The sequence below is a fragment of the Phoenix dactylifera genome, chromosome 18 (genome assembly GCF_051530095.1).
Source record: "Phoenix dactylifera cultivar Ajwa chromosome 18, Ajwa_hap1_PhDact_Kaust_v1.1, whole genome shotgun sequence".
Classification (NCBI taxonomy): Eukaryota; Viridiplantae; Streptophyta; class Magnoliopsida; order Arecales; family Arecaceae; genus Phoenix; species Phoenix dactylifera.
In genome coordinates, this window is record NC_143207.1 from 14,268,857 (window position 1) to 14,294,897 (window position 26,041).

At 39.3% G+C, this 26,041-nt stretch overlaps 2 protein-coding genes across 2 annotated transcripts; both read right to left on the reverse strand.

The window, feature by feature from the left end:
* Positions 1-5,165: 5,165 nt before the first annotated feature.
* LOC103717344 (uncharacterized protein At3g17950) lies at positions 5,166-6,355 on the reverse strand. The gene is made up of 2 exons (XM_008805681.5): positions 5,865-6,355; positions 5,166-5,774 (listed from the first exon to the last, which is right to left on the reverse strand). Exons 1-2 carry the CDS (start codon positions 5,937-5,939, stop codon positions 5,250-5,252), a joined length of 600 nt encoding a protein of 199 aa, XP_008803903.3. The 5' UTR covers positions 5,940-6,355; the 3' UTR covers positions 5,166-5,249.
* A 5,508-nt stretch (positions 6,356-11,863) lies between these two features.
* LOC103717343 (alpha/beta-Hydrolases superfamily protein) lies at positions 11,864-25,893 on the reverse strand. The gene is made up of 6 exons (XM_008805680.6): positions 25,660-25,893; positions 24,277-25,569; positions 22,314-22,372; positions 22,068-22,196; positions 12,638-12,773; positions 11,864-12,524 (listed from the first exon to the last, which is right to left on the reverse strand). Exons 2-6 carry the CDS (start codon positions 24,973-24,975, stop codon positions 12,186-12,188), a joined length of 1,362 nt encoding a protein of 453 aa, XP_008803902.2. The 5' UTR covers positions 24,976-25,569; positions 25,660-25,893; the 3' UTR covers positions 11,864-12,185.
* Positions 25,894-26,041: the final 148 nt, after the last annotated feature.

The window sequence follows — 26,041 nt, forward strand, 5'->3', positions numbered from 1 at the left end:
ATATACCAGGCTGGGGGGCCCTTTTGGGGGGTTGGTCATCGTGTAGCACGATGGAGCTGCCACTGACATGGCCGTTACAGGGCGTCGTGGGGCAGCGCTGGGTACGGCCATGACAGGGCGTAGTGGAGCTCCGCTTTGTACGGCTGTTACAGGGGATCGTGGAGCAGCGCCGGATACGACCGTTGCAGGGAGTAGTGGAGCAGAGGGCCGCGGCGTGCCTCTGGGAAATAGCCTGTCGTTGTCGAGAGATGTCCGACTCGGGGTCGGGCTGCGAAGACGAAGATGTCCGACTCGGGGTCGGATTGCTGGATCAAGGGGCAGCCGACTCGGGGTCGGGCTGCGGAGCCGAAGATGTCCGACTCGGGGTCGGATTGCTGGATCAAGGGGCTGCCGTAGTCTTCCTGGGCGCGCGTGCCGGTCACGTGGGGCATGGTGGCTAAGTTCCCCCGTAACATATATATATATATATATATATATATATATATATATCATCTTCATTGATATCTTGAGATAGAATAATTGCCCTGAAGTGAAAAATTGAAGGTTTCAAGAGATTTCAAGTTCTAACTAGATCCCTTAAACAAGCTGCTCAGAAGCAACTAGAAGTCTAGAATCTAGCTTAAAATTACACGAGTTGGTCCCAGTTTGACTTACAAAATGAGTCAAGCTTGTTGCCACCAAGGCGGTAGCCTAGTGGTACTGGGCAGAGATTCTAACCTCATGGTCCCAAGTTCGAGTCGCTGCAACGACGATTAAAATGTAGCTTCGGCCACTGCTTGGACATAAGGTATAGGACCGCTCTTGGACCGCCAGTAGCCGGGGTGGTGCCAGGTGCCCAGAGGGGTAGCTGAGACGGGCCCACGGGTGGGGAAGGTATGAGTAAAATCGATCGGGGTGCCAACACACGGCCATTTCTGTCCGCATCGAACATTCTTCTGACGGGGCGGGGGCCCAGTGGGGGCTGCTACGCGGGGGTGGGCTTGTCCCTTCCTCTCCCTACCCCTTTTTTTCAGCAAAAAAAAAAAAAAAAAGTCGAGCTTGTTTGCAACCATGGCATGGACACAAACTTCATTCGGAAAAGGTATTGATAATTAGTGATAGAGAGGGATTAGTATTAACGCTTAATATTTTAAATTTCGACTCTTGGATGCATACATGATGGATGTTTTCGGCACAACTTGTAGTAGGCTTTCCTCAGCTCCACACATTTCATGAAGTGGTCTTCATTAGAACCAAAAAAAGACTCTAGTATAGATGCATTTGTATTGAACCAATTTACAGCCCCTCGAAAACTATCATTGTTTACAAGGAAGTTCTTTTTTTCTTCATGTCTAAAGCTGAAAGCATTCCTAGTTTGTAATAATCAATAGGAAAGATGGTTAAAATTACATACACAAACATATTATAAGAAATTACACCCAACAATGGTATTGACAGACAATTCTACAAGTAAGTTTTATAACTAACATAAGATATATCTAAATATTATTCATGATGCATATATCATAGAAAGATTATTTATTAATGGAGGACAAATCAGCCTCTTCCAAAAACCTATGAATTATTAACAGTGTCACACTCGGGTCTAACCTAAACTTTCTCATTCCAATAGTGGCATGCTTAGTGATATAACATTTTTGATGATCTAACAACAAATATATAACACGCTTATTTTTTCGTAACTCAGATATCTCAGTTCGATTTCTTTTGGTTTTTTCTTCAGATGCAAATTTTATATGGTAATATAATTATTTTGAACTATTTGTCATATAAATGTTATCCTATTTCCCATGTATTGCACAAGCCTCTTGCTTGTACTTTTATTATAAAGATCACTAATCTGTTTTGACCAATGAGCTACTTAGCATTGCCTATGTTGTGTCTCTCTCCAAGAATCCCACTTGAGGCACTCGTCATGGACCGAACCCCTTTTCGGTTTCACCCCTTATTGTCTGTGGCTCCAATGCATCGGCCAGTAATGAGAGGGTGAGAGAGGCCTCGTGTTCACGCAGTGCTAGTAGAATGAGTGCACGGGGAAGTGGGTGATTTAGGAGTAGGGCCGGCCCAATCCTTAGGTGACTAAGGTGGTCGCCTAAGCTCCCGGCCCAAAGAAAGCCCACCACAGGAAAGGCCTTAAAGATAAAACAGAAAGGAAAAAGTCTCACCTTAGTGAGTTTACCTTAGGCCGGCTCACTGAAGGGAATGCCTCAAAGACAAAACAGAAAGAAAAAAGGCCTCTCTTAGTGACTTCGCCTTAGCCCCCAAATGCATTGAGCGGCTCCTGTTTAGAAAACGCAGAAGTGGAAAGACTGGGAGCTCCCCTGCTACCTCACCTGGTTTCTCGCCATTGCCGTCTTGGATGTGGGCCTCAACACTAAACTTGGCTCAGCTTTGAGACATGTACCCTCCAATATAAGTTTCTTACTTTGTTCTTTTGTTTCTGGTGCGATGAATGTAACAACCCAGGATCTCATCCAAAAAAAAAAGTCGGAGAGTATTATTTAAGTTACTTAGTTCTATATAAGTACCTAAGATCTATCTAGAACATAGTTGATGTGAACTAAATATACTCTCGCACGGGTCCTTACATACTTCCTATAAATGGTATCAGAGTAGACGCTGCCTATGACTCATATGGACTAGAAAACACTGCAACACGGGCCTTGTATGCTCCCTAAAGTTATACTCTATCAAACATGCTGTAGTGTCACGTGTCAATCTCGGTAATAGATTTGGGATGCGATAAGTATAGATTTAATAAGACGAAGGGATGCTTTATTTGACAGAGATTTAGAACCAAAACTTTTTTTTTGAGAAAATTGTGTTCCATATTTTGAATTTAAGGCCTTTGTCTATCCCATCTTTTAAGGTTTGAATCCATGGATTAAATGGTTGTTTTGGAAATTGAGAATGCTCCAACTTGCATAGAGTTTCAAGAACAACATTGCGACGTCGTCAACAGATTATATGGATTTTTGGCAAGAGTTTTGGTGGTAGATTTATATAGTTACATTAATCTGGGTATGTCATTGAAGGCTTCAAAAAAACAGCTTGAAAGTTGTGTTAGACCTCAGTAAAGGAATTTGTTGTTTTTCAGCAAAAGGAATATGTTGCTTGCAAGTGCAGTTGTGCTGAAAGGGACTGGGAGAAGACATTTCTGCACTTCTTTACTATTTAACTCTTTCATTCATCCTTAAGTATTCGAACGAACCTATTATATACCTATTATCATAGTAATCAGCACGAATTACCAAAATAATTGACACAGTTTAATATGTCATATTAAAAGGGAATTTTGCGCGAAAAATCCATTTTACTTTTATTTTCACAAAAATGAATCAATCCTTTTCTCCTCTTGTTTTGCAGTCTCTGATTGTTCCTGTATGACTGCTATAGTATTACCAATCTGTAAACTATTAGTTCGCACCAATTAAATGCTTGCATTTATTTTTGAATAGGACCATAGTGATCCAATTCTAGAAGGATGTAAGAAAAAAGATGGCATTCCTTGTTTCCATAGCGTAACAATTGAGCACAATAAATTTATCAATAAGATAGGATGAAGGTTAAGTCAACATCAGGATAACCAAAAGACCACACACCTCTTTTGGTTAGATCTTCATTCTCACATCTCCTGATTCATAAGTAGCTTAGAATCATAGTTTTCACCTAAACTTGATTGATGTTGTTCAGCCTTTAGTATCATAGTTTTCACCTAAACTTCATTGTTGTCGTTCAGCCTCTTCCAATCTCCTCTTATAAAGCTGTAAACTATAAATATAGTCCTCTTGCATGACCTCACGCCACACGCACAATTGAAAAGAAACTCTTGATCTCTACTAAATCAACTCTATTTTTAAAGAAGAGTGCATAAATATTTATAGCATTTTAGGGCCTGTTTTGATATTCTTATATAATTAGGCTGAAAGTTCTGCAAGATTCATGAATTAGGTCATCCATTTAAGTATGGCTCTGTATCAACCAAACACTACCCGGCCCAAATCTTTCGAAATCTTTTTTTTTTCCTCTTTACAGCCTAAAGACTAGGATATAGGCTGGATTTGGATGACTTTGTGCTAATTAATATAAGCTAGATGAGCCAACAAGCTCGATTCGTATAAGAATTTCAACTTAATTCTGTAGGAATATTCAAACATGTCTTTTACCTAATAGAACTCCAGGATGTATCTAGAATTTGTCCGAAGAATACCATAAAGGAAATTGACTCAAATTGATCGACATATGGCATTACCATGGTTAGGGCCTTCCAACTGTAGAATGCAGACCGTCCGAAGCTTCTAATGGCCATGCATCAAAATTCGATACATCTGGCACGCTTAGGTCGAGAGGTTGGTTAATCAAATCCAACATAAAACCAATCCATAAATCATATTCTAGGAAATTTAATTCAGCCCAATCTAAGAGCAAATATATTCTTTTTGAAAGGCCATTAGTTCAAACTTGACCTATATTTCTATAATTAAACTCATATTGCAACTTTGCTTAATTTTTCTTGAACCAACCTAATTTAATTCCATCAAGTTCAAATTGTTTTTGACTTGAAAAGTTTGGAATTGGGCTAGGTTTTAGGTTAGGTGGCTAGATTTGTGTGAGGTTTTGGTTGACTTTCTTCCCACTCACCTAGCTGCTCTTTTTTTTTTTTGCTGGAACGGGTGTTTCATACATCACGGGTATGAATACATCCAATAGAATCAGAAAATAAAAGGTCCTGAAATGCTCCAGGCATCTCTCTCTCTCTAGACCATAGGGTACCTCCTCAGTGGCTCGCTACATAAGCTGCCATCTAGTCGACCGCCCTCTTAGCCCACAATATACATGCATAGCTTGGAATATGACATCCTTCCTCGCTATCTCCCAAATGTTGCGAAGCAGAGGATGATCTCCTCCATAACTACTCGGGTCCTTTCGGATCTAGCTGATCACTATGGCCAAATCCCTCTCCAATAAGACTAAACTCACCTCGCTGTACCTCACAAACACACCCCAAAAACTTAAAAAAGATAGAAGGAGATCACGTGAGCCGCCCCCCCCCCCCCCCCCCCCCCACACAAAAAAAATCTAGAATCCACCGACACGTCAGCGCCTTTCCCTTCCCATCCCCTCTTTTATTAAAAGAAAGAAAGGAAACAAAAGGTAAAAGCAATAAAAAGTATAGAATAAAATCCAGGAATTAGCTTTACATGCTCCGGGGAGAGGAAGAAAGAGAGAGAGGATTTAAAATTACAAGTCTACCCGTCACCCCCGCTGCAGATCCCGGTGAGCAGCACCGGCAGCCTCCCCAGCGACCCCGCCCCCTCCGCCGCCCTCCGCTGCTGCGGCCGCCGCCCCTCCGCCGGCGGCAGCACCCTCCCGTCCTCGAAAAGCGGCCCGCCTCCCAGTGCCTCGTGCTCCGCCACTCCCCCACCGCCGCCGTAGAGGAAGTGGCCGTCCGCCACCTCGCCGCCCCCATCCAGCCGCCGCTCCACCTGGAGGAAGTCCCTCAGCGAGGTGGACCCCACTATGTCGTCCCGGCACAGCCGCCACCACCTCCGTCCCCCGCGGTGCCGCCGCTGCCGCCGCCTTTCCGGCACCCCACTCTGCTTCGGCCTCCTCCCTCCCCCCTCTACCCCTCCTCCTCCTCCTCCTCCGCCGCCGCCGCCGCCGTTCTCCAGCATCGACAGGGCCCTCGCCGGCTGGACGGTGATCTCCGGGATGGAGACGCCCATCAGGGTCCCCAGAGTCGTGCTTCGGTCGTGGAAGAACGAACCGGTCGACTTTAAAAAAAAAATAAAAAAAAATAAGACAGAGAGACAAGGGCATTCTGGGAATTTTAAGTCGCTCGCAATTCCCCTTCTCATTCTTACCTCGGTGTCCAGATCGGAGGAAGAGACGGAGGAGTTGGTCGGGGACGAAGGGATGAAGTCGGTGTCCCTATCCATGGCGTCGGAATAAGTTTATTCTTGAAGCAACATAGAGAGAGAGAGAGAGAGAGAGAGAGAGAGAGAGTAGAGGGGTTTTGGAGAAGATTGAATGATGATGGGAACCTGGGAATTTAGGGAAGGGTCCGAGGACGAACGGCGTCGGAATAAATTTATTCTTGGAACCACACCCACAGAGACAGGGAGAGGGATAGTGAGAGTGAAGGGGTTTTGGAGAAGATTGAAAGATGATTGGAATCTGGGAATTTAATGAAGGCTGGGAGGATGAACGGGCGTGAAATAACGGATTTATATCCTCAGCTTTGCTGATGGGAACGTTTTGTTGAGGACTGAGAAGCCACTGGATAATAGGTACATTTTTTAAAAAAAAACTAAATTAATAACCAATCACTACGTTAACCGGACTATAACTTCTGGTTCTTATCGTTGGCCAAAACTTTAACAACCGTTCAGGTTTAAAAATTTCTTTGGCTCCAGCAGGGACAGCGCTCGGACAGCACGAGAGGACATCACCTATGTGAAATGGATGCTGAGGGCTGAGCGTATGCTTCTTGAGAGGAACTCAGCCACGGTAATTAACTGGATATGGAATGAGGGGCGGAGGAGGATGGAAACCTTCTGCTTTGCGACATCCGTTGGATGGTAGGATATTACAATACTTTTCAGGCCATACATATGTATTGAAAGGCAAATAGGACCACTAACTGAGTCACCTCCTTTGCTGCCTAATACTGCGGAGAGATTCTCTGGACACATTAGGAGTGTCCTCCACCGCTTTGTCATTTTCTCTTTTTTGATTTTGCTGACTGCACCTACGCTAAAGTAGTGTGAACAGCCATTGTACCAAAAGAAAATATACGTGTGCTTATTCTTTAATACATACACAATTACAAATAACTGTACATATATAAATATAATATGTGCAGAAACAATATAACTATGTATAGTAAAAATATAATTGCATTTAAAAAATTGTATATGTATATAATATAAGTGTAAGTATGTGCAAATCCTGTTTAAGCATGTGTAGAGCTAAAAATTAAGTGTGATGGCCAAGGGACTGCATGTTAAAGTCCGATCCAACAAAAAAGATTGCGTGTTAAGTTTCTTTTTTTTTTTTTTTTTTTTTTTGGTGTAGGTAGGTGATCACCGGTGGAGACCATTAGTAAGTTTGAGAATAATATTGCTAGTGAGCACCAACTATGGTACTCTTTTGCTATCTAGATAGACACCATATGTACACTAGTTGGATTAGCCAAATGGACAGCAAACTCACCAATACTAGAAGGAACACCATATGCTCTTTGTAAGAGACAAACCCTAATTTTAAAAGCTAAAAAGAATATTGCAAAGCACGCAAAGTTAAGTTCATGTGATTACAACCTTCGAGCAAATGATTTGAGTTTGGACCTGAGGAACTTACGTTATACCTCGAACTATAATTAAGATACCTCGGGGGAAAAAAAAACAATGAACGACCAAAGCTTTCTTAATCTAAATGATCAATAAACATTTATTTGAATTATCCCTTTCTCACTCATGATAAAAAAAACCCTCGCTAAGAAAATGTCAACCTCCTATTTATCATTTTGTCTAAGCATTATTTGGATCACTCATAAGAGCCTTACATGCATTTAGATGCCCTAAGCTTAGAAGAAAAGAAAATAATAAAAATAACTTTGACTTTATACCTTGATAAGGAACAAAACAATGTGTCTTGAATTACAACTAATTTGCTGCGACTATCCTCTTTTCTAGGCCTATGTACTTCACTGGAGAAACTAAAATAAAAGAGGCTTGCTTCAACAAATATAACATTGAAGGGACAGTAATGTTTATATCCCTAAACAATAGTTTCACTTTAAAACCTTATGTACCCTTGTAATAGAAATAATGAGGATTATTATTAGCTAGTTAACACTTTATTGGATTTATTTGAGAATAAGACAAGGATTAGACTATAAGTTAAATATTAAATTTTTGATAGATAATTTAACAATTTTAAAATCAATAATAAGCTATTTAAAATGCTTCAATCAATAATTTTTGTATTATAGAATGCATTGAACGTGCCAGACATTAAATACAAGTTATGTTGAGTAACTCCCTGTTCCCATAACACCAAGAAAATGTGCCTAAGAAACTGGACAAATCCTCTACCCATTGGATCCACCCACTTTTAATACTCGACCTTACGACCGAGACAGATTGAGATTGGACTCTACTTGAGATCTACGCTAGAAGAGCGGAAATTAGCATCCCAGTTTAAAGAGCTGGCTCCAGCTCATTCACATTTCTCGACGCACACAAAATAAATAAATAAATAGATAAACACATAGAGAGATAGATAAATAGATAGCTAAATAAGTAACCATTTATATTTATAGGTTGTGGTCCATGGGTCAAAGATATTTTTCCGAGTTCGGAGTGACTTCTCTCTATGTTTGAATACATCAAAGTCAGCTAGAGGTGCAAATAAGTCGGATTAGATCGGATAATGAATGACCCCGACCCAACCTAATTCCTTATTTAGGCCCTAATGTTGGACCTCGACCCAACCCAATGAAAGATCGAGTATGGTCAGGTCGGATTCACGGCTATAATTTTTGACTCAGTGGGTCATTCAGATCCGAGACAGGTCCAGTTCGGGTTCGAGTAAGGATATAAGCCAATACTTTAATGCTTTGTTTACATCACAAATATTTGTATTGCTGAAATAAGTTCCATTCCCTTCCTAGGTTGTTTCCAGCTTTAGACGCCTCCTTTCTCTTTTGAGTTGGAATCACAACCATCTTTCAGATGCTTTACTTTACCGAGTGTTCTTCCTCCATCCATCTTAACTTAGGCTTCCTCATCATCTCAACTCTTCTTGATGCTTTATCACCCTTTCCCTTCTCCATTATTTCAGCATCAGATGTGATGATCATCCATGGCTATCTCCCTCCATCCCTTCTACGAGTGAGTTATCATTCTTTTGTGATGTGACTTCATATATTTAGTGTTTCAGTTTTCATTGTGATCTTGGATGGTTTCCAAACCCATGACCAGGAGACTATAGTTTCTCCCTTGAGAAATATGCATCGAAAATGACACATGAAAAGGAATCTAATCTAGTGGGTGCTTAGAATTATTAGTTGCTAACATAAGAACAAGGAGGCATCAATGATGTCATAGAGTTATTAGTTGTATTAAAAGAAAAATTGCTTCGACAATATAAGATAGGAAACCCCTCGGATAGGCTACATAAAACTAGAGAGTTTACCGTAATTTTAAGATCACTTTTTAAAAATAGAGAAATATAGAGGAAATGCTATGATCCATGCCATTCAAAGGTTGTGTGGAGACGTCGGCCAACTAGGTTTACGATTCTAAAAATTTTAATGGTCGATTTGTATACATTTCTTTATCACATCAGGTAAATTCTAATCTGATTCAATTTAAATAAGCTGAGTAGCATCGTGACACTACAACCTCCAAAAGATTGCACTCTTTTTGGAAAAAATAGGCTTCTATTGTTAAAACTTTTTCTCAGTTATAGATTGTAAGCTATTTTCTTCTCCTAAATTTTAGCTCATAGCAATGAAAGTCAACATGTGCCTGGTTGATAATGATTTTAAAAGTGTAGTGGCATGTATTGCTGCATTCTATGTTGTAGATAACTAGCTCGACGGCTGAGCCTGCACCTCTGCAGCCTGTGGGTCTAAATAGTTTAACAGGTATGGATCAGGTTCACATTTACGAAACTTAGACCCTGCCCCAAAAATAGAACGGGTCCAATTTTAAAACTCAATCCGGCTTCATGGGTCCTTTAAAACAAATTGGATTGAGTCTAATCGGGTCGAGTCACGGGACCATTTGTAGCCTTAAAGTTAGCCGTGTGATTTAGGAGGCCTTCTAAGTTAAAAGCATGGGTCCTTTGTGCGCATAACCCCTCTAGCACTTCAAATTTGTGAATGAACCTAATGCTTGATGATTTCCATACTTTTAGATGGGTTGCATCAAAAATTATGTATTTCCGTAAAATTAAATACTGCTAGCGACTTCCTGTGCTTCATTAAAGCGTCCTGAATTTTTATAATAATATCTTTCTAAATTCAAGCTGCCATAAAACATATTTTATTCTTTAAATAGCCGAACATATATATATATATATATATATATATATATATATATATATATATATATATATATATATATATATATATATATATATATATATGGTGATAAGAGCAAAATACATATACAAATTCAAGTAGCCTATAAAATGCTCATTATTTTCTTCCAACAAATTAATTCAATCCTTGGTGCCTTGAATTAGGCAACCATTTTTTAAGTTCACAATGTTAAATATCGATTTTGGAAGGGAGTCATTATTTGGATTATTGTCTGTCATCAGTCAAACCTGAATCACGTTTGATAGGATTGCCCAAAGCAATCAGAAAGGGACATACCTTTAACCACAGTCAAAGTTAGTTAGGTCCATTACAGCTAGAAAAAAATGAAATATTTTTGCCTAGGGTGCAACATTCTACTGCTTCGTCTAGCGGCATGATGCTTGTATTACTCTCCTGTAACCCTATTTTTACAATTTAGGCTACTACCATTTCGCTTGCCACTACTATGGGAATCACTTTTGTATTCTTTTTCTCTAGCTACTAAGATGTTTTAATAGGCCAGATTATCTCTTGCTTGCTCATAGATTTGGCAGCAATTTGAAAGGTTGATCTATTTGGGAATCTCCAAATCTATGCTTATTTTCAACTCCTCGAAGCATTTCGTCGTTTGCTATGCTCTTCGTCGTCTCTAGGTGCCTAGGTATCCACCGTAAGCCTTTCTTTGTTTGAACCTCTACATTAATGTTAAAGCTATGCCATCCTCTCTCTCTTTATATGTGTGTATCTGAGACATAACATTAGTGGCATGTCATTGGATTCACTTGACTAATACTATAATGTAGAGCTTGGTAAGACTCGGTGAGGATGCGCATGAAAGAGGACAATGATGTGAGCAGCCTCTACATGGATTTCAAGTTCTGCTGGGGGGTTTTGTGCATGGAACCAGTGTTCAAAATCAATAAACAAGCCTGGGATATACGCTTGCCATAGTTTTCGAAACAATAGTGATCGGTATGGATTGCCGATCTACGGCTCAGCTCAATGAAGCACGATATACTATATTAATTGATATGAGTTCAAAGAGGTGACAATGTTTAAGAGATAGAATTTAGTTTCTCTGGTGAGAATGCGAAACTCCATTTCCTATAAGATAAATATAAAGATGAAATTGATAGCCAGTTAAAGAGTGAGTTTCATTGTACACCATACCGACCTGAATAAAACGGTATAGAACATACCATACTATATTAGTTTGGTACCGATATCCCATATGAGCGACATGTCAAGTATTGTACCATACCAATATTGTGCTAGTATGATACTAGCATGCCCTATACAGTCCAATTCAGGTTGGTACGGCGTACCATAAAACACACTTTGTAACCGGTTATCAATCTCATCTTTATAGGAAATGGAGCTTCGCATTGTCACCAGAGAAACTAAATTCTATCTCTTAAACATTGTCACCTCTCTGAACTCATATCAATTAACATAGTACATTGTGCTTCATTGAGCCGTAGATGGGCAATCCAACCATTGATCACTAATGTTTCGAAAACTATGGCAAGCATAGATCCAGGCTTGGGCTTGGCTCTAGAACTAGTCCCCAATGAGACCATCAGGCAAATATTTAGCAATCACAGCATGTTCTATTGATGCCTTGCCCAAAGCAAACCATAAAGGAGATGAAGTCATTGCATTCTCCCTACTGTTTTTCAGTTGCAAGAAGACTTCATATGCAGAGAATGGCGATGGATGATATTTTGGAGACAAAAGACTAAAGCAGATATCTACCTTTAAGCTTCTTGGTGATACAAGAATCAAAAGATCATTCATAGCTTATGGAAATCACAGAGAAAAATTAGTCCCTTTTCACATGCTCAAATGTTCCACTCACACTAACAAAATACAACAAGAGCTGAATGAGACCAGCCTACAGACTCATTTTGTACATCACTGCCTCTTCAGCTTGGGAAACCAAGCAAAACCCAGAGGCTGGACTCATCACAGCATTGAAGAACAAATTCTTATTAAGGCAGGGAAGAATTACATAGCATACAACTATAATGCACAGGAACAGGACAAACTCCCACATCACCAACAAGCAAAGAGAAAAAAATAATCCCTTATGTCAGTCATCGACGCTGACGTCTTTCTTCAGAACAAGGTTCCCAGAAGCAGTCCTGGTGAAGAGCTTCTCCACCAATTCATCCCAGTTTGTTCTACTGGATTTTGAACTACTAGATGAGGTTGCTTCATCCTGCTTACTGTGTGAGGTTGCTTCATCCTGGTTCTCTGAAGGCGCAGGGTTAGCGACATCTGAGGGTTGCTCTGTTGGTGCCACAGCATATGGTATATTCAAGCTCACGGCTCTTTCCAGGGCATCCCTGTGTTCTTGTTCAAGACTCTGTTTCCTCTCCATCTTTTGCTGCGGTGGTGGGACTGTGGCCCCGGCATTTTCTTTCATTCTCTGAGAAAATCAACCACCTTTAGATCCACCATGCAGCTTCTAGCATTAGTTCTAATGCTACTTCAAAGCTCACTAGTAATACCAATACAGATAATAATGAAGGTTTCACTTACATCTAAAGCCAGTTGTGATTCTCGTTCTATCCAAACAATTCCATGATCAGATGTGGCACTACATGATAGCACAATATGTTCAAATCTTCCTTCTACTGGAATGGCAGTCCTTACTTCAGGAGGATATCTTCCACATCTTCCATAACAAAGCATCAAAGTTTTTCATCAATGCACTTGCTTGACTGAAAATATCAATCTTGTGTGCTGTGCATGCTAACAGAATCGCAGCATCGTTTTGTATTTCTTAGACTATAAATTTTTCTTTGCGGAGGGCGGTGTTAAACTGATACCAGCCATGGCATGCCTTAAAGTTTATTGTTTCCTAGATCTCCATATTTTCCCAATAAGTCCTAGTTAGTATTTTTCTTTTGAATTTAGAGTAACATTTCTAAATAAGCATGCTTTCAGTGTATCATTATAGAGACACTAACAGAACACAAAAAACTGAAATTATGCTTGTTCTATGGCATTTGTGTATAGTTCTCTGCATTAGTTGGACTTCTCAACAGATTGCACCAAATTATGAATCACAATTAAATGACTAATATCCTTGTCACACTAATCAATGAGCATCACCTGGTTCGTCAGGAGAAGATTTATATATATATATATATATATATATATATATATATAGAGAGAGAGAGAGAGAGAGAGAGAGAGAGAGAGAGAGACCATGTAGACAAAGGGCATGTAAAAACTGAAGAAATATTAATGCTATGGTGGGTTGTTACAGGGCAATATAGGCATAAACAGCTAACACATATGGCTTGGGCCCTATGCTAGTGATCGCATATTCTTCTAACTCTCTCTCTCTCTCTCTCTCTCTCTCTCTCTCTCTCCCCCTCTGCTTCATTTTAATATTTAGTAGATCTGTTCATTGCATTAGCATACATGAGCATTGGGTATATTGTATAGGGGGGTATAGTTAATTCTTTAGGTTAATAAGTCGAACTATACTAACATAGGCTCTAAAAAAAGGGCGAGAGTATGTAGTTAACTTTGTTTATTTTATGAACTTTTACTAATCGATTCCTAATTTTATCTATTTTATTTTTTAAAATTCCAGTATATGCACTACAGAATATCCCAGCCACTCACATTATGTGGCAACTTCTTAAAACCTTTCTAGTAAAGATATATAGGGCTATAGATATGTTGCAATTATTTAATCTAAGTCATTTATTTAGCATGCCAAACTCAAAAAGAATGTCATAACATTGTTACTACAATCATAAGCCTGAAGTAACCTTCAGTTCAATTTTCATAGAATTAAGATAATCCAGACCACAACTTTATGACCTTGAAGAGGATATGTTCTAGTTATAAATAGAATATATGAATTTAAGATTAATTCAGCTTGTCTCAAATTCTTATGGTTAGAAAAAATGATCTGTTGATTCAAGACTTCAAAAGGCCTCATGTTAGATAATCCCATGCTTTTTCTTTGGATTTGGTGAATTTGTGAGTTTCATGGTGAAAAATGTGGATCACAAAAAAATTCAATGACTATGAACCATTAAGGATTGGTCTGGTTACCTATCTCATGCATTAATGACATTATTATCAATGCCTCTATAGAGCAATTTGAAACAATAAAAGAGATATCCTGAAGACAATTTAAATAATTAAATAATAGTTATGACTTTTGAAGAAAATTCTAATAAGATAGCAAGTTTAATGGTTACAGAGACCATGCAAAAAGAGGGGGTAGGGGTTTTAATTTTTGTTCAAGAATACTACAAAAATGTCCAATGATAATAAGATTTCATTATAACAACGGCCTGAAATTTTAAACCAACCAAATGACTTACCTAACCTGATTTGCATGCATGCTCATGCAAAGTTTAGTTTCTGTCTCGTTCAAATCCAAAAAATCAGATCGAGTTGGGATCGCACATGGTTCAGGGCATTAATAGAGCTTTTTGGAAAAAAAAATGAGAGGTCGCATCAAATAGCGAAGCAAAATGGCCAGCACAAGGTTGTCAAAATATGAAATGACGACCAAACTGAGCAACTGGCTCAATATCCAATGGCAGGGTCATAAATTGGCAAAACAATTTAAATTCCTCTGAGTTGTCTTCCCTCTTCTCTCCTCTGCTCAACTACAAGTTGGGGCCTTCCGGCCTTGGATCTTTTTATATGATATTCAAGGTTCAAAATATTGAGGTATAGAGTGTACCGAGGGAGGGCATGGTAAATGTTGTATTGAGAATTGTGCCAAAAAAGTATCGATGGTATGTATAGATATAGCCAATATGCCCTTTCTGTGGCCTATTTTGGGTTATTTTTGGATTTACATAATTTTTAGGTGTTGGTCTTTGGGTTCAACTAAGCCTCCAAAATCAGTGTTTCCAATCTTGGATTCATGATCTAACACACGAATCTAATGATTGAACAATATTTAATACTCATTTGACAAAATTTCCCATGATTTCTTGAACTAAATATAAAATTTTACTTGGACTTCTAAAGAAATAAGGAAAAAGAGGGAGGAGGAGAAGAGTTACCTAGCATGAATAATTTTCTAGACCTGGATATTGATAACCAAGCGTAGATCCAGCAAGCCAATCTCTACTCTTCACTTCTCCCTGATTTCATTCCCACTACCAAACAGTGAAGAGCAATTGTGAAAGGGGCTGTTTTAGTCATTTTGAGAGGTACCAAAAAATATTGCTCAATTCAGGGCCCATATGGCTTGGTTCAGGGCCCATTTGGGGTCAGTTCGGGGAAAATTGACCTCGATCTACCTCTAAACTCAATCCATGGTTGCTTTGGGAAATCTAGGTGTGGGTTGGGCAGTGTTGGCCCAAACAAATGCCCCTTTGTATTGTCACGGGGTTGATGCAGTATGTATGGATGGGTGCATATCATATTGACAAGCATTCCAAATTTTATGGTCAATCATGCTAGAAAGTAATGACCCCATCAACAGATGGCAAATCTCTTTCTTTTGCCTCATGTATCTCGCTAATTGAGACCCACTTCTAGCTTCAGCAGCCCTAACTGCCTAAACTCGACTTCCCTTGTGGTACATCAATGAGCATCTGAACAAGTGGGACTTTGAGGATTCTCTTTTACTTTTCAAATTTGAACTTATAGGGTTAAATATCCCTTCTTCCTCTTTAACTTTCTTGTTTTCAATTGCCATTCATTTTTTTCCTACAAAATCCAATTGATAATTGGGATGGAATCAAAACATAATAAGAACAATAAACAATTGAACTTGCCAAATAAGGATCTATATATCTGGTGCGTTAATGGGTTGACCTAAAGGTGGATTACGATCAGGGCATCAATGACCCAGTGATGCAACTTGGTACGTTAAGGTTGAGCTAGAACTTGCTGGTATGGAAAGCTGAGTAACCTGAACATGATCCAACTCAACTCACTGCCTGCTTAGCTATTAGTCAAGACTTTTAATTAAGAAAAGAAATACATAGAATTACATTGATTTAGAAAAAAGGAAGCTAGTTTTCTTCCAAAATTTTTATCAGTTCATTGTACACTACTTATAAAACAAGTTAGCACGATTATTTATTTATGACTTCAAATATAATATATCTTTGCTTTTATTTTTACTTTTCCTTATCGATGCTTCATAGTTCACAAAAAGCAATGCCATTTTATATATTAAATAAAGATCTATGGCGCAATGTGTACCAACTGAGATTCTCCATCTTGGTATCGGATCCTGTACCGGTACCATCCTTGTACGTTGTCAATGCACCTGGTATGGGGATCGAAGCAGTGTATCGACACTTGGTACATCCCTCCTCCCTTGGTACCATATACTAGTTTAGTACCAATATGGTATAGTATGGTCGATACGCACCGATACCAACCAGTACGGCATACCATGGTACCGACCATAAGCTACCAAAATACGTGGTTTTGGTTATTTGTGTGGATATGTCAAGAATTCGATCTATACATTTAATGAAAGTCATCTTAATAGTAAAGCAATCCAATTAAATCTAAGATTAGAAAAGGACAGGTCTCTCTAGCTTATCTTCCCTCTCTTTGGCAAATATATAGACAAAGTTTAACGTTCTTACAGCATACAAGGATTGGTACCAGCACAGAACAATTGTTGTCCTTTGGAGCTCAGTACTAACACAATATGTGATAACTGAAACACTAATCAATAACTTGTAAAATCTCAAGCTCATCTGGTTTAATCAGAACATGAAGTGATTATAGGATAATTGTCCTATTGGGGAAAATTTCTTTCAAAGAGGTATGGATAAGTCCCTTTTTAAAAGAAAATCCATTTTATTATTAAGTAGACCATTTCCAAGTAATTTTTCTCAAGCCATCAAGGAGGACCATCATATACCACAATCCTTGACAGAAAAATCATTCTTTGAACATGGTGAACAACGTATGTGATTCCACAGCCTAATGTAGAGATTGCCAGTATATCAAAGTACATAAAGTACCTCCCATTGCAGTAAAACTCATAACTAACTATATCCTTATATTCAGGAGTCAGGACCAATTCCTATCATCTATGAGTTGATCATTCTCATTAGAACATCCAAAGAATCCTTATTTGCTGTCAAAGAAGCAACCATTTAAATTTTGCACATGCACCTAGCCTATGATATTCTAGAATGCCCACAAGAAAAATCATCAGAACCATAAGACGAGCATACTATTAGACATCCAACAGCTTAATAAGAACATATTTGATACATGAATGAAAGCACTAAAATCTCTAAACATTCACAATGATACCATGCACAGCCTCTTCCAGTCTTCAATGAACTCATTTGCAACAGCATCTGCCGCCTACACAGCAAACTAGTAATAGGGCACAAACTTGAACCCTGATTCATAGGATTACTAAAGTTACGATCTCTTTTTCAAAAATTTCTAATTTTTGACAGCAAGAATATTTACATGTATACCAACAAGACTATGAAATGACTTTACACTAATTGTACTATGGTGAGACAGTCACAGTGTTGCAAGATAGTCCATGTAGAAGCACAGTTCCATAAAGACTGGTGGCACAGAACCTGCAATTCTTAAGAACTCTCAGATACCCAATCTCACAATCCACAATAGCATTCCTATTTTATTTACATATTTAAGTGAGTGATCTATTTCTATCATGGTGGGTTATCACTAATATAAACATTAACACATGTTCCTCTTAATTCCCAGCAGAATTTTTTTTCCCTTTATTGACTTAACAAAGAATTTTTTCCCTGTTTCTTTGACTAGAAAAAAGCTGAACAATAGAGAATCTGATTAAGATAAACCTTGAATGACATTATATATTAGATATGGAATTAACAGGAAAGCATTTGAAATAAGCTTTAGGAAAAATCTGAATCACCCAGAGAAAATTTAAAATTTTAAGTGGATCCATGCTTCTTTGATAAGATGTACACGAGCAGAGGTTACAATTCTGATAATAATGTGGATTTCACTATCCATGCAAAGTCCTTGACCATCATCTTAAAATCACCCATTGATGTGTCCCTAAATCTTCCAAGAACTGTTTCATCATGATACCTGGTTTGACTATTAGGTTTTACTTTTTTCCTGAGGTTTGCAATGTAAATCAGATCATACTGAATTTAAAAAAGCTAAAATTTGACATCTACCTCAGATCTAAATTTTAGTTGTAAGTTTAAATTATCTAACCGGAGAATTCTACGTTGAACTACACTCACAATCCAACAGCGACTCCTCAGGCTTTAAAACTGAACAAGTGCATAGGAAAGAAAGTGGAGGAAAACTAACTATGAATGAAAGAGAAATTCATTAGTTTCACCCGAGGCTCTACCAAGGTTATTGCTAAGGGACTAGAGCTCTACATTGAGGTTTTGAATACTACAGGATGGGACTGTCCCACTTTTCCCATGGAATGGGATGTCCTATATTTCAACTCTCAGGATGGTGGATGTCCCATCCTGTCTTGATCCATTTTCCAACTTGTCCCATCCCAATAATTGGGAAGGTGTGATGCGTAACCGTCCCACCAGTAATTAAAACTTTGCTCTACATCTCTAGATCTCCCTAATTTTTGTAAGGTTGGGTTGATCATTACAAAGTAATGAAGACATGCAAGGAACCTAGATTGGATGATTATTTACTAGATGACCATAGCTGTCAGATACTTTCCCTTCTTTTTCTTCTTTGCCTTTCTCTTCTCCTCTCATCTTTTTGCTTTCTACCCCCCTCTTCATTTCCTTATTTTCCTCTACCTCTTTTGTCAACCTTCTTCCTAGAAAATAGTCATGGCCCCTGGAATACATGGCATGGCCTTCCTTGAAAATTAAATGAAAAGGATACGAGACTCTCTTTCCTCTCAAAGGGAAGTGACCAGCTTTTCCAATGAATTATGTCTCAATCTACCACTTATACATGCCTGAAATAACAAAAAAACAGAATCAAAAGCTGAAGTAATAAATTTCTAATCTATAACACTTGATACTTGGTTAACCTTGTTTATCATAACATGTTTTTCAGCAGTTCTAACCTCCAGTAACCTAGCATCCTCACAGCTTCAAGGCTAAAAATTCTAGTACATGTGCAGTAATCTCTCATGATTTGGTCATCACCTTATTGTTTTAAGATGCCTCCTCTCACAGTCAAATAATTCTTCGACACCTCCACATATTTTAGTGGTTTCTCTCTCCTTAGCACTGCCTATTTACAAATTCCTAACATCATTTTCCTGTACATTGCATCGTCTCTCATATCTCACACCTAATTTTGTTGTTCAATAATTGACAGTATGCAAGCCAGATTGATCTTTTGCTAGTTGAAATAATCAGCTAATTCATGGCACTACTAGCCTGCATCGCCAATCGCAACATCCTGCAGTTTTACATAGATGAGGCCATCATTCTAATGGTTCTCAAAAGTATTAATAGTGCAGCTTTAGAAAATGCATATATTGGACCACATATGTTATAACATGAATAAAGAAGCCTTGATCTTCGAACGCAATTTCCATAGTAAAACCCAACTGTTCAATCTTGGATTAATCACATTAAAAGTTCCAACTATCACAATTTTTTTCCTCTAAGCCAAATGGTAGTTTTACATACTTGGGCATCATCTTCATTCATCTCACAGTCTCAGTACCTACCCCATCATGTTTTTACTACTGTCAGGTGATCCATATGTGCTTCCTTCATCATTAGTTAATCTACTATTTACTGCAGCCATAGTCTGTAGGTTCAGGACTACCTTGAGATTTGGGTTGGAGTGTTGGAAGCATACAAGTATAGTACTTCATTATGTTGGATATACATAACAATATCATTATGTTGGAGTGTCCTCTCATTCTTTCCATAAGTCTATACTAGCAATATATGTCAAATTTGTACATATGTGCATTGCCAATGCTGTGTCTTGCTTATCAAGTGAAGATCATAAAACCTGCATATTTTGGCTTTATTCTCAAAAGAGAAAAGCAGGTATAGCTCAATACTTTTCAAGCAAGTTTTAGAAATTTAAAAGAGGAAAGAAGTTACCATGAAGTTCCAAATCCATTTATAAGTATTTAAGGACAAGAGCTAAAGAGAGGCTTAAAGGCAAGGAAAAGAAAAAATGCTTGGCAACCAAGCATTGTTTCTTATACTGAAAAGTAGCATGCCACCTTATTGGCTCTTTTCTTTTTCTCCATATATTCCTTAAATTTCAGTAGTTATCTTTTGTAAAACATCATCAAACCGCATATTCCATCATCTTTCACCTCCCTCACACAATTCTATCATTTTGTTGAGAATTGTATCCTAAAAGTCAATCGTCAGCATATTGATGATTAAATTTTGTAAATGAATTGACAAATTTATAAAGTGTTATTTGGTATTATTCATCATTTTATTGAACATCTTCAAATGAACTCTTATATGATGAAGTCCTTAGGACTTATTTTAAAGAAGGATTTATCTTCAAGTCCTTAAACCTGTTCGCGAACAAATGATATACTGTTACTAGGACGACAGTATTATCGAGATTAGGTCGTTGTGAGACATATACGTTGGTTGTCCTCTTAACCAAGGAGTGTGGAGACACTGATATATCACACAGGTGAAGTGTAGGAGTACATTTCACTGAACGTGACCAATTTCGGAACACTCTACTGTCAAGAGATGTTCCGAGTTGATATGGGTATAAGTATCCCTCAGATCTGAGATCACCACCGTGATTAGCAAGCAACTCACTGTACTTTGGTGCCGGACTAGCAGAATTTCTAATTCTGAGACGGAAGGTTACTGGGTACAATCAAGTACTTGCGAAATCAGTGAGTGAGTCAAGATGGAATTGACCCCTTTTGGAAACAGGAGATAATGCTTTGTGTTCAATTTAGCAAAACCTTGGCCAGGATAATCCTTGTGAGGAATCACAGGATTTCTAAAGTTGAATCACATCATGGATGCACTGATTATAGAGTTGACAGAACTCTAAGGTCATCCTGGCATTAGGAGTCTAAGGGATGAATTATACAGTAACCATAGTTCAGGGTTTCAGAATATTTGCTTCGCATATATTCGGCTTATCCGGACGTCGGGTACCATTGCTAGATGGTCACATCGATTAGTGTAGGAAGCCATTCCTATACTACTGGCTTAGGTTCGAACCTATGAGGTCACACACATAATTTCAGAGTCCAAGTACGACCAAAACTCATGCTCTCTAAAATTTCATAAAACCATAGATTCCTTAACTATTAAATGAATTGCTTCAAATCTTAAATTGAACCTTATAATGTTCTTCCTTAGGCAAATCAAATCTCCAAAATCAATTTCAAAAAATTTCCATCAAGTCAAAATATTCATGTAAATCACCATTGCATCCAAGGTCCGCCGTACCGGTACCGGTGGCAGCCCGGAGTCGTACGTACTAGTCTCGTATCGGTCCGTACCGGTCCCGTATCGATTCGTACCGGTACGGCAACCGGCCGATTTTTCAATGAAAAGCTTCCGGTACCGATCCCTGCCCAGACCGGTTCGTACCGGCCAGTGGGTACGGGCCGATACGGCATACCCTGATTGCACCCAATGACCCATTAGGCCAGTACAGGCCGATACGACATACCCTGATTGCACCCAATGACCCATTAGGCCCCAAATTCTCATGCCCTTTCATCAGTTTGATTATTAATATTTCATAAAGCAGAATTTCATTCAAGATAAAATCATAGGTGATGCAAGCATGCTTAATGGCAAGTAAATGAGGTAAAGGGAATAAGCAGAGTATTTTTTTAAATATATCTCAAACAAGGGGATAGATTTCATTGGTTATTGTTATGGCCATGGTATTCTCAAAAGAAATGGAAAATTAACAACATTGCTTTCCATATGCATGCAAAAATATAGGAAAATAGTTAAGGTTTATCTTATAAGTCACAGAATACTGTAGCCCATTTTTTGGTTAGCACAAAGAATGTCAGAAGGTTTCTTACCTGCAAAATTTCCTCTCAACAATATGATACATTCGACCAGGAGCATAGAGCCTTCTTGGATCATTAAGCTTCCTCTTTTCTGGAATAAATGTATCCCTCATGCAAACTAAAAATAAGAAGCAGGGCAAGCTGTCCAAAGCAGTAACACCTGGTTTAAAAATGATTATAACACTACAGATATGCAGAAGAGAAACAACAAATCAGAGATATTAAAGCTTAGAAAAATATGGGTATGCAATAACTCACCAGAAGATAGATTTAAAAATATGCTCCAAGGGTGTTGGAGTTCTTGGCAAGAAATCATCCTGGGAGAATTTATAATAAAGGGGTCAATATTGACACTAACATCTGCAGGGATTCTCATCTAATACAGTACCAACATTACAAATAAACATAATCAACAAAATGAAATTTTCTGCATCTTTTTCTGTTCTAATATAAAAAGGTAGAGACAAGCTGTTAAACTGAATATATAAATGCATTCAAAAAACAGAGCAGAAAAGAAGAAACCATTCACCCCACTAAAAAGTTTTAAAAATAGTACATAGAGGAATGAAACTGCAAATAGTTAAACGGCTATAATTTAATGCTATGGTACTAAAATATAAGAGTATAAGCATCCCCAGCTGGTCTCTAAGCATGCGATGTCAATTTGCTCATCCTTCACTCACTTGAGCTGCTTGTGTATGCACAAATCTTATTATTTTGGCAATAAGATTAAGATTAAAAAAAGCGTATGATTAAACCCTCTTGTCCATATAGATTCCTACTGCCCATGTAGTCAACAGACAGGGCCCATGATGTCCGTTCATTACAATTAATATTTAACCATTCATTTTCTTCACGATAATTCTTAGTTGACTCATCTTGTCAAACAGGGCGTAACAATTAATATTTAACCATCCTTTTTTGTTTACCATAGTTCTTAGTTGACTCATCTAGTCAAACTTATATGAAGATGTCAGAAAATCTAAAGCAGTAAAAAAAGTATTGCAGGACGAAACAAACAATTTAAGCAGATTTGCATGAAAATTGAACAGGTTAAGTTAATGTAATGTCTTTAATAATTACAATTTAATTAAAAGGACAGATACAAAGTAATAAATGTTAAATCCAACCAAGAATGACAAAACAACTTCACAAATAACAAAACTTACTTATCATTGCAAAAACATGGATAAGCCATGCTAACCATAACAAATTAGAGGTTCCAGAAGATAAACAATGCAGAAGAATAGGTGCTGAAAACTGATGGGTACTATGATGCGACCCAAGTGCCAGTATGCAAAGCAAAGACCGTAAATATGCGCTAATGGATTACATCTATTAGTAGTATATATTCATAAGCAGCATGCACCGATAGAGTTAAAATCTAAAAGCATGTGTATTAGTATCCACAGAAAACCAAGAAAACGCCATCAATTTCTCAAGATCGAGCACTGACACCAAGTTCTTTGTTAAAAAATCAAATATAATTGGACAAGACCTGAAAGCATAAGTACAAAACCAAGAGAATGCCATCAAATTCCCAAGATCAGGCACTGATACCGAGTTCTTATTTCACATTAAATTGGTAAAATCTCTTCACAAGAAAATCACAACTCCCAAGTATACTGGCCATCAATTATTGGATTCTTGACAAGCAAGAATCAAAGTAATATTCGGCATCCCCTGATAAAATAGAGACACATCCTCGGTTGCCTAGAGTAAATAACCACTGAACTTGCACTTCCTTGAGACCCAAGTCACCAAAATAACTAATATTCTGAAGAAAAGAAGATGAGCTGTCCCATAATACCATTTCATTAGTCAGGCCTCATGGCCAAACTGCAAACTGCATATCTAATCAAATACATGCCTTACTGATCAACTATCCAATCCCCAAAAGGCCTTCATTTGCTTGCTGATCAACCCACATTAAACCCAAGTCAACTACTTCAGCTCTAGCAATAATTAGCACTATCCTTGCAGACCTAAATTACCAAATTCTACATCCCTATTTGCTAATCTCCTTAAGAAAGTGGAAAGGGAAGAAAAATCTCTTTAATTTTTTTTCTCCTCTCCCTTTCCATTCATCAGATCTGCTGAGCCATTGCTCGCCCCCACAATTCAGTTTTTCTAAGTTCATCCTACATATCAAGACTCGGAAGTAATCTTTTTTCTTTTAACATAAAACCCAAGAAATGAAATCAGCAATGAATTCCCTTGCCTGCAGCACGACGGAGTGGATGACATCGGCGTACTTGACGGCGAGATTCAGCGACATACACCTAGCTGGCGCGATGGCGTAGCACTGGATCTGGCTCCTGGAAATGCCCCCGATCCGATCCCGGTGATTCACAAGAATTATAGTCATCAGCGCAACCACCCCGGATCCAAGCGAGTGCCCGGCAAGCACCAGCTTGTACCCGGGGCCGTTCTCGACCAGAAGCTTCTTCAACGTCTCGGCCTCGCGGTTGAGCAGCCAGGTGGCCGCCTTAAGGAGGCCGTGGTGGACGAATCCGCCGTCGAACATCTGGCGGCCGAGGCCGTTGTCGAGGAGCACCTTGTAGTCGCTCTCGCGGACGAGGTTGAGGCCGCGGACGGCGAGGATGATTTCTCTGCGGTCGTGGTCGACGTAGATGAGGTAAGGGGGGCATCGGCCTTCGGTCTGCTCGTAGGTGACGCGCTTGAAGACCCAGGCCGGGTTCATGCGGTAGCCGCCGGCGGGGGGGAAGCGGGGGTGCTCGAGGTCGTCCTCGTAAACGGCGAGGATGACGCGGCACACGCGGGGCACCGGCTCGAACTCTTCGGCGGCGGCCGGCGGCCATGACTCGCTGTCGTAGGAGCCCACGTACGTCAGCCGCTTCCACGCCCACCGGGAGCAGCCAAGACACACCACCCACTCTAACCCGCACGACACCGACATGGCCGCGGCCGACGGGAATTAATTACTGCTTGCGAGAGTTCAAGGCCGGAATGGATGCTTCGCTATCCCTCCGGCTTTCGGCCACTGGCCACGATGTCTATTCTTAGCGAGTTTTCCGGCTGCTTTGGATGGCTTCTGGAAGGGAGAAGGAACAAAGGAGGGGAGGGAAAGGAGAAGCTTTCAGGGTGGGTGGTGGGGTCGGTGGGCTTTTGGTGCAGGAATTCAGATTCTATCCAGCAACCCATCGTAATGGGAAATTATTTAGTGAGGACAAGAGTGACAGCTCAAAAGTCAGAGATGCGAAGATTTGAACCGCAATCAACCGATTAGGTATTGATTTGGAGACACGAGAGGGAAGGCAGCTGAGGACTGAAATATTTGGAAGGGCATCCATCATGTGCCGTTTTTGGAGTCTGGGGTGACGTGGCTTTTCCAAATTGGCGTCTAAATTTTGGACTCAATATATAACATATGAATTATTACTTTGAAAAATTATTTGGAACTTTCCACGTGTTTGTGCATGGAGATCAGACGCATGTCACTATTGAATTAGGGGGAATAGATTACTTGCTTGGTGCGCCCGTCTTCTGGCCGCTGAAAGTGAGAAACGGCATAAAATTAGCCTGCTTACAGAAAGATTGGTGTTGGTATAATCAACTAAAGTCACAAAGATGAGATGCGTACCTCATATTGTAAAAGAAAAGCCCTCTCATTACCGAAGATGATCAGTTCACTGAAGAAATCTTCACCACTAAAGTGGTAGCTCAGTGAAGCTGGGCCTTACTTCCAACCAAGCAGTTCCGAGTTCGAAACACACGGACGTCGATTAAATTATGGAGACTGGATGCTCCTTGCTCGGACGCTGGGTCTGGAAGAGCTTATTGATCCGCTGGTAGCCTCGATGGTGCTGAATATAACGTACTCACACGAAGGATAACCATACTGGAGCTCAGAAGGAAAACGAGCTGGGCCATAGATGGGGAGGGTATGAGTAAAATCAGCCTGCGTGCCTAATACACGGTCATTTCTGCCTGCATCGAACATTCTTCTGATGGGGTGGGGATCC

Excerpts from the sequence above, each read along its gene's own strand:
- LOC103717344 (XM_008805681.5), bottom strand. The coding sequence starts at position 5,939 with ATGGATAGGGACACCGACTTCATCCCTTCGTCCCCGACCAACTCCTCC. Across the intron at positions 5,775-5,864 it reads CCTCCGATCTGGACACCGAG|TCGACCGGTTCGTTCTTCCA; the intron begins GTAAGAATGAGA and ends TTTTTTTTAAAG.
- LOC103717343 (XM_008805680.6), bottom strand. The coding sequence starts at position 24,975 with ATGTCGGTGTCGTGCGGGTTAGAGTGGGTGGTGTGTCTTGGCTGCTCC. Across the intron at positions 22,197-22,313 it reads ATTTTTAAATCTATCTTCTG|CTTGCCCTGCTTCTTATTTT; the intron begins GTGAGTTATTGC and ends TGCTTTGGACAG. Across the intron at positions 12,774-22,067 it reads GTTGAGAGGAAATTTTGCAG|ATGTGGAAGATATCCTCCTG; the intron begins GTAAGAAACCTT and ends TTGTTATGGAAG.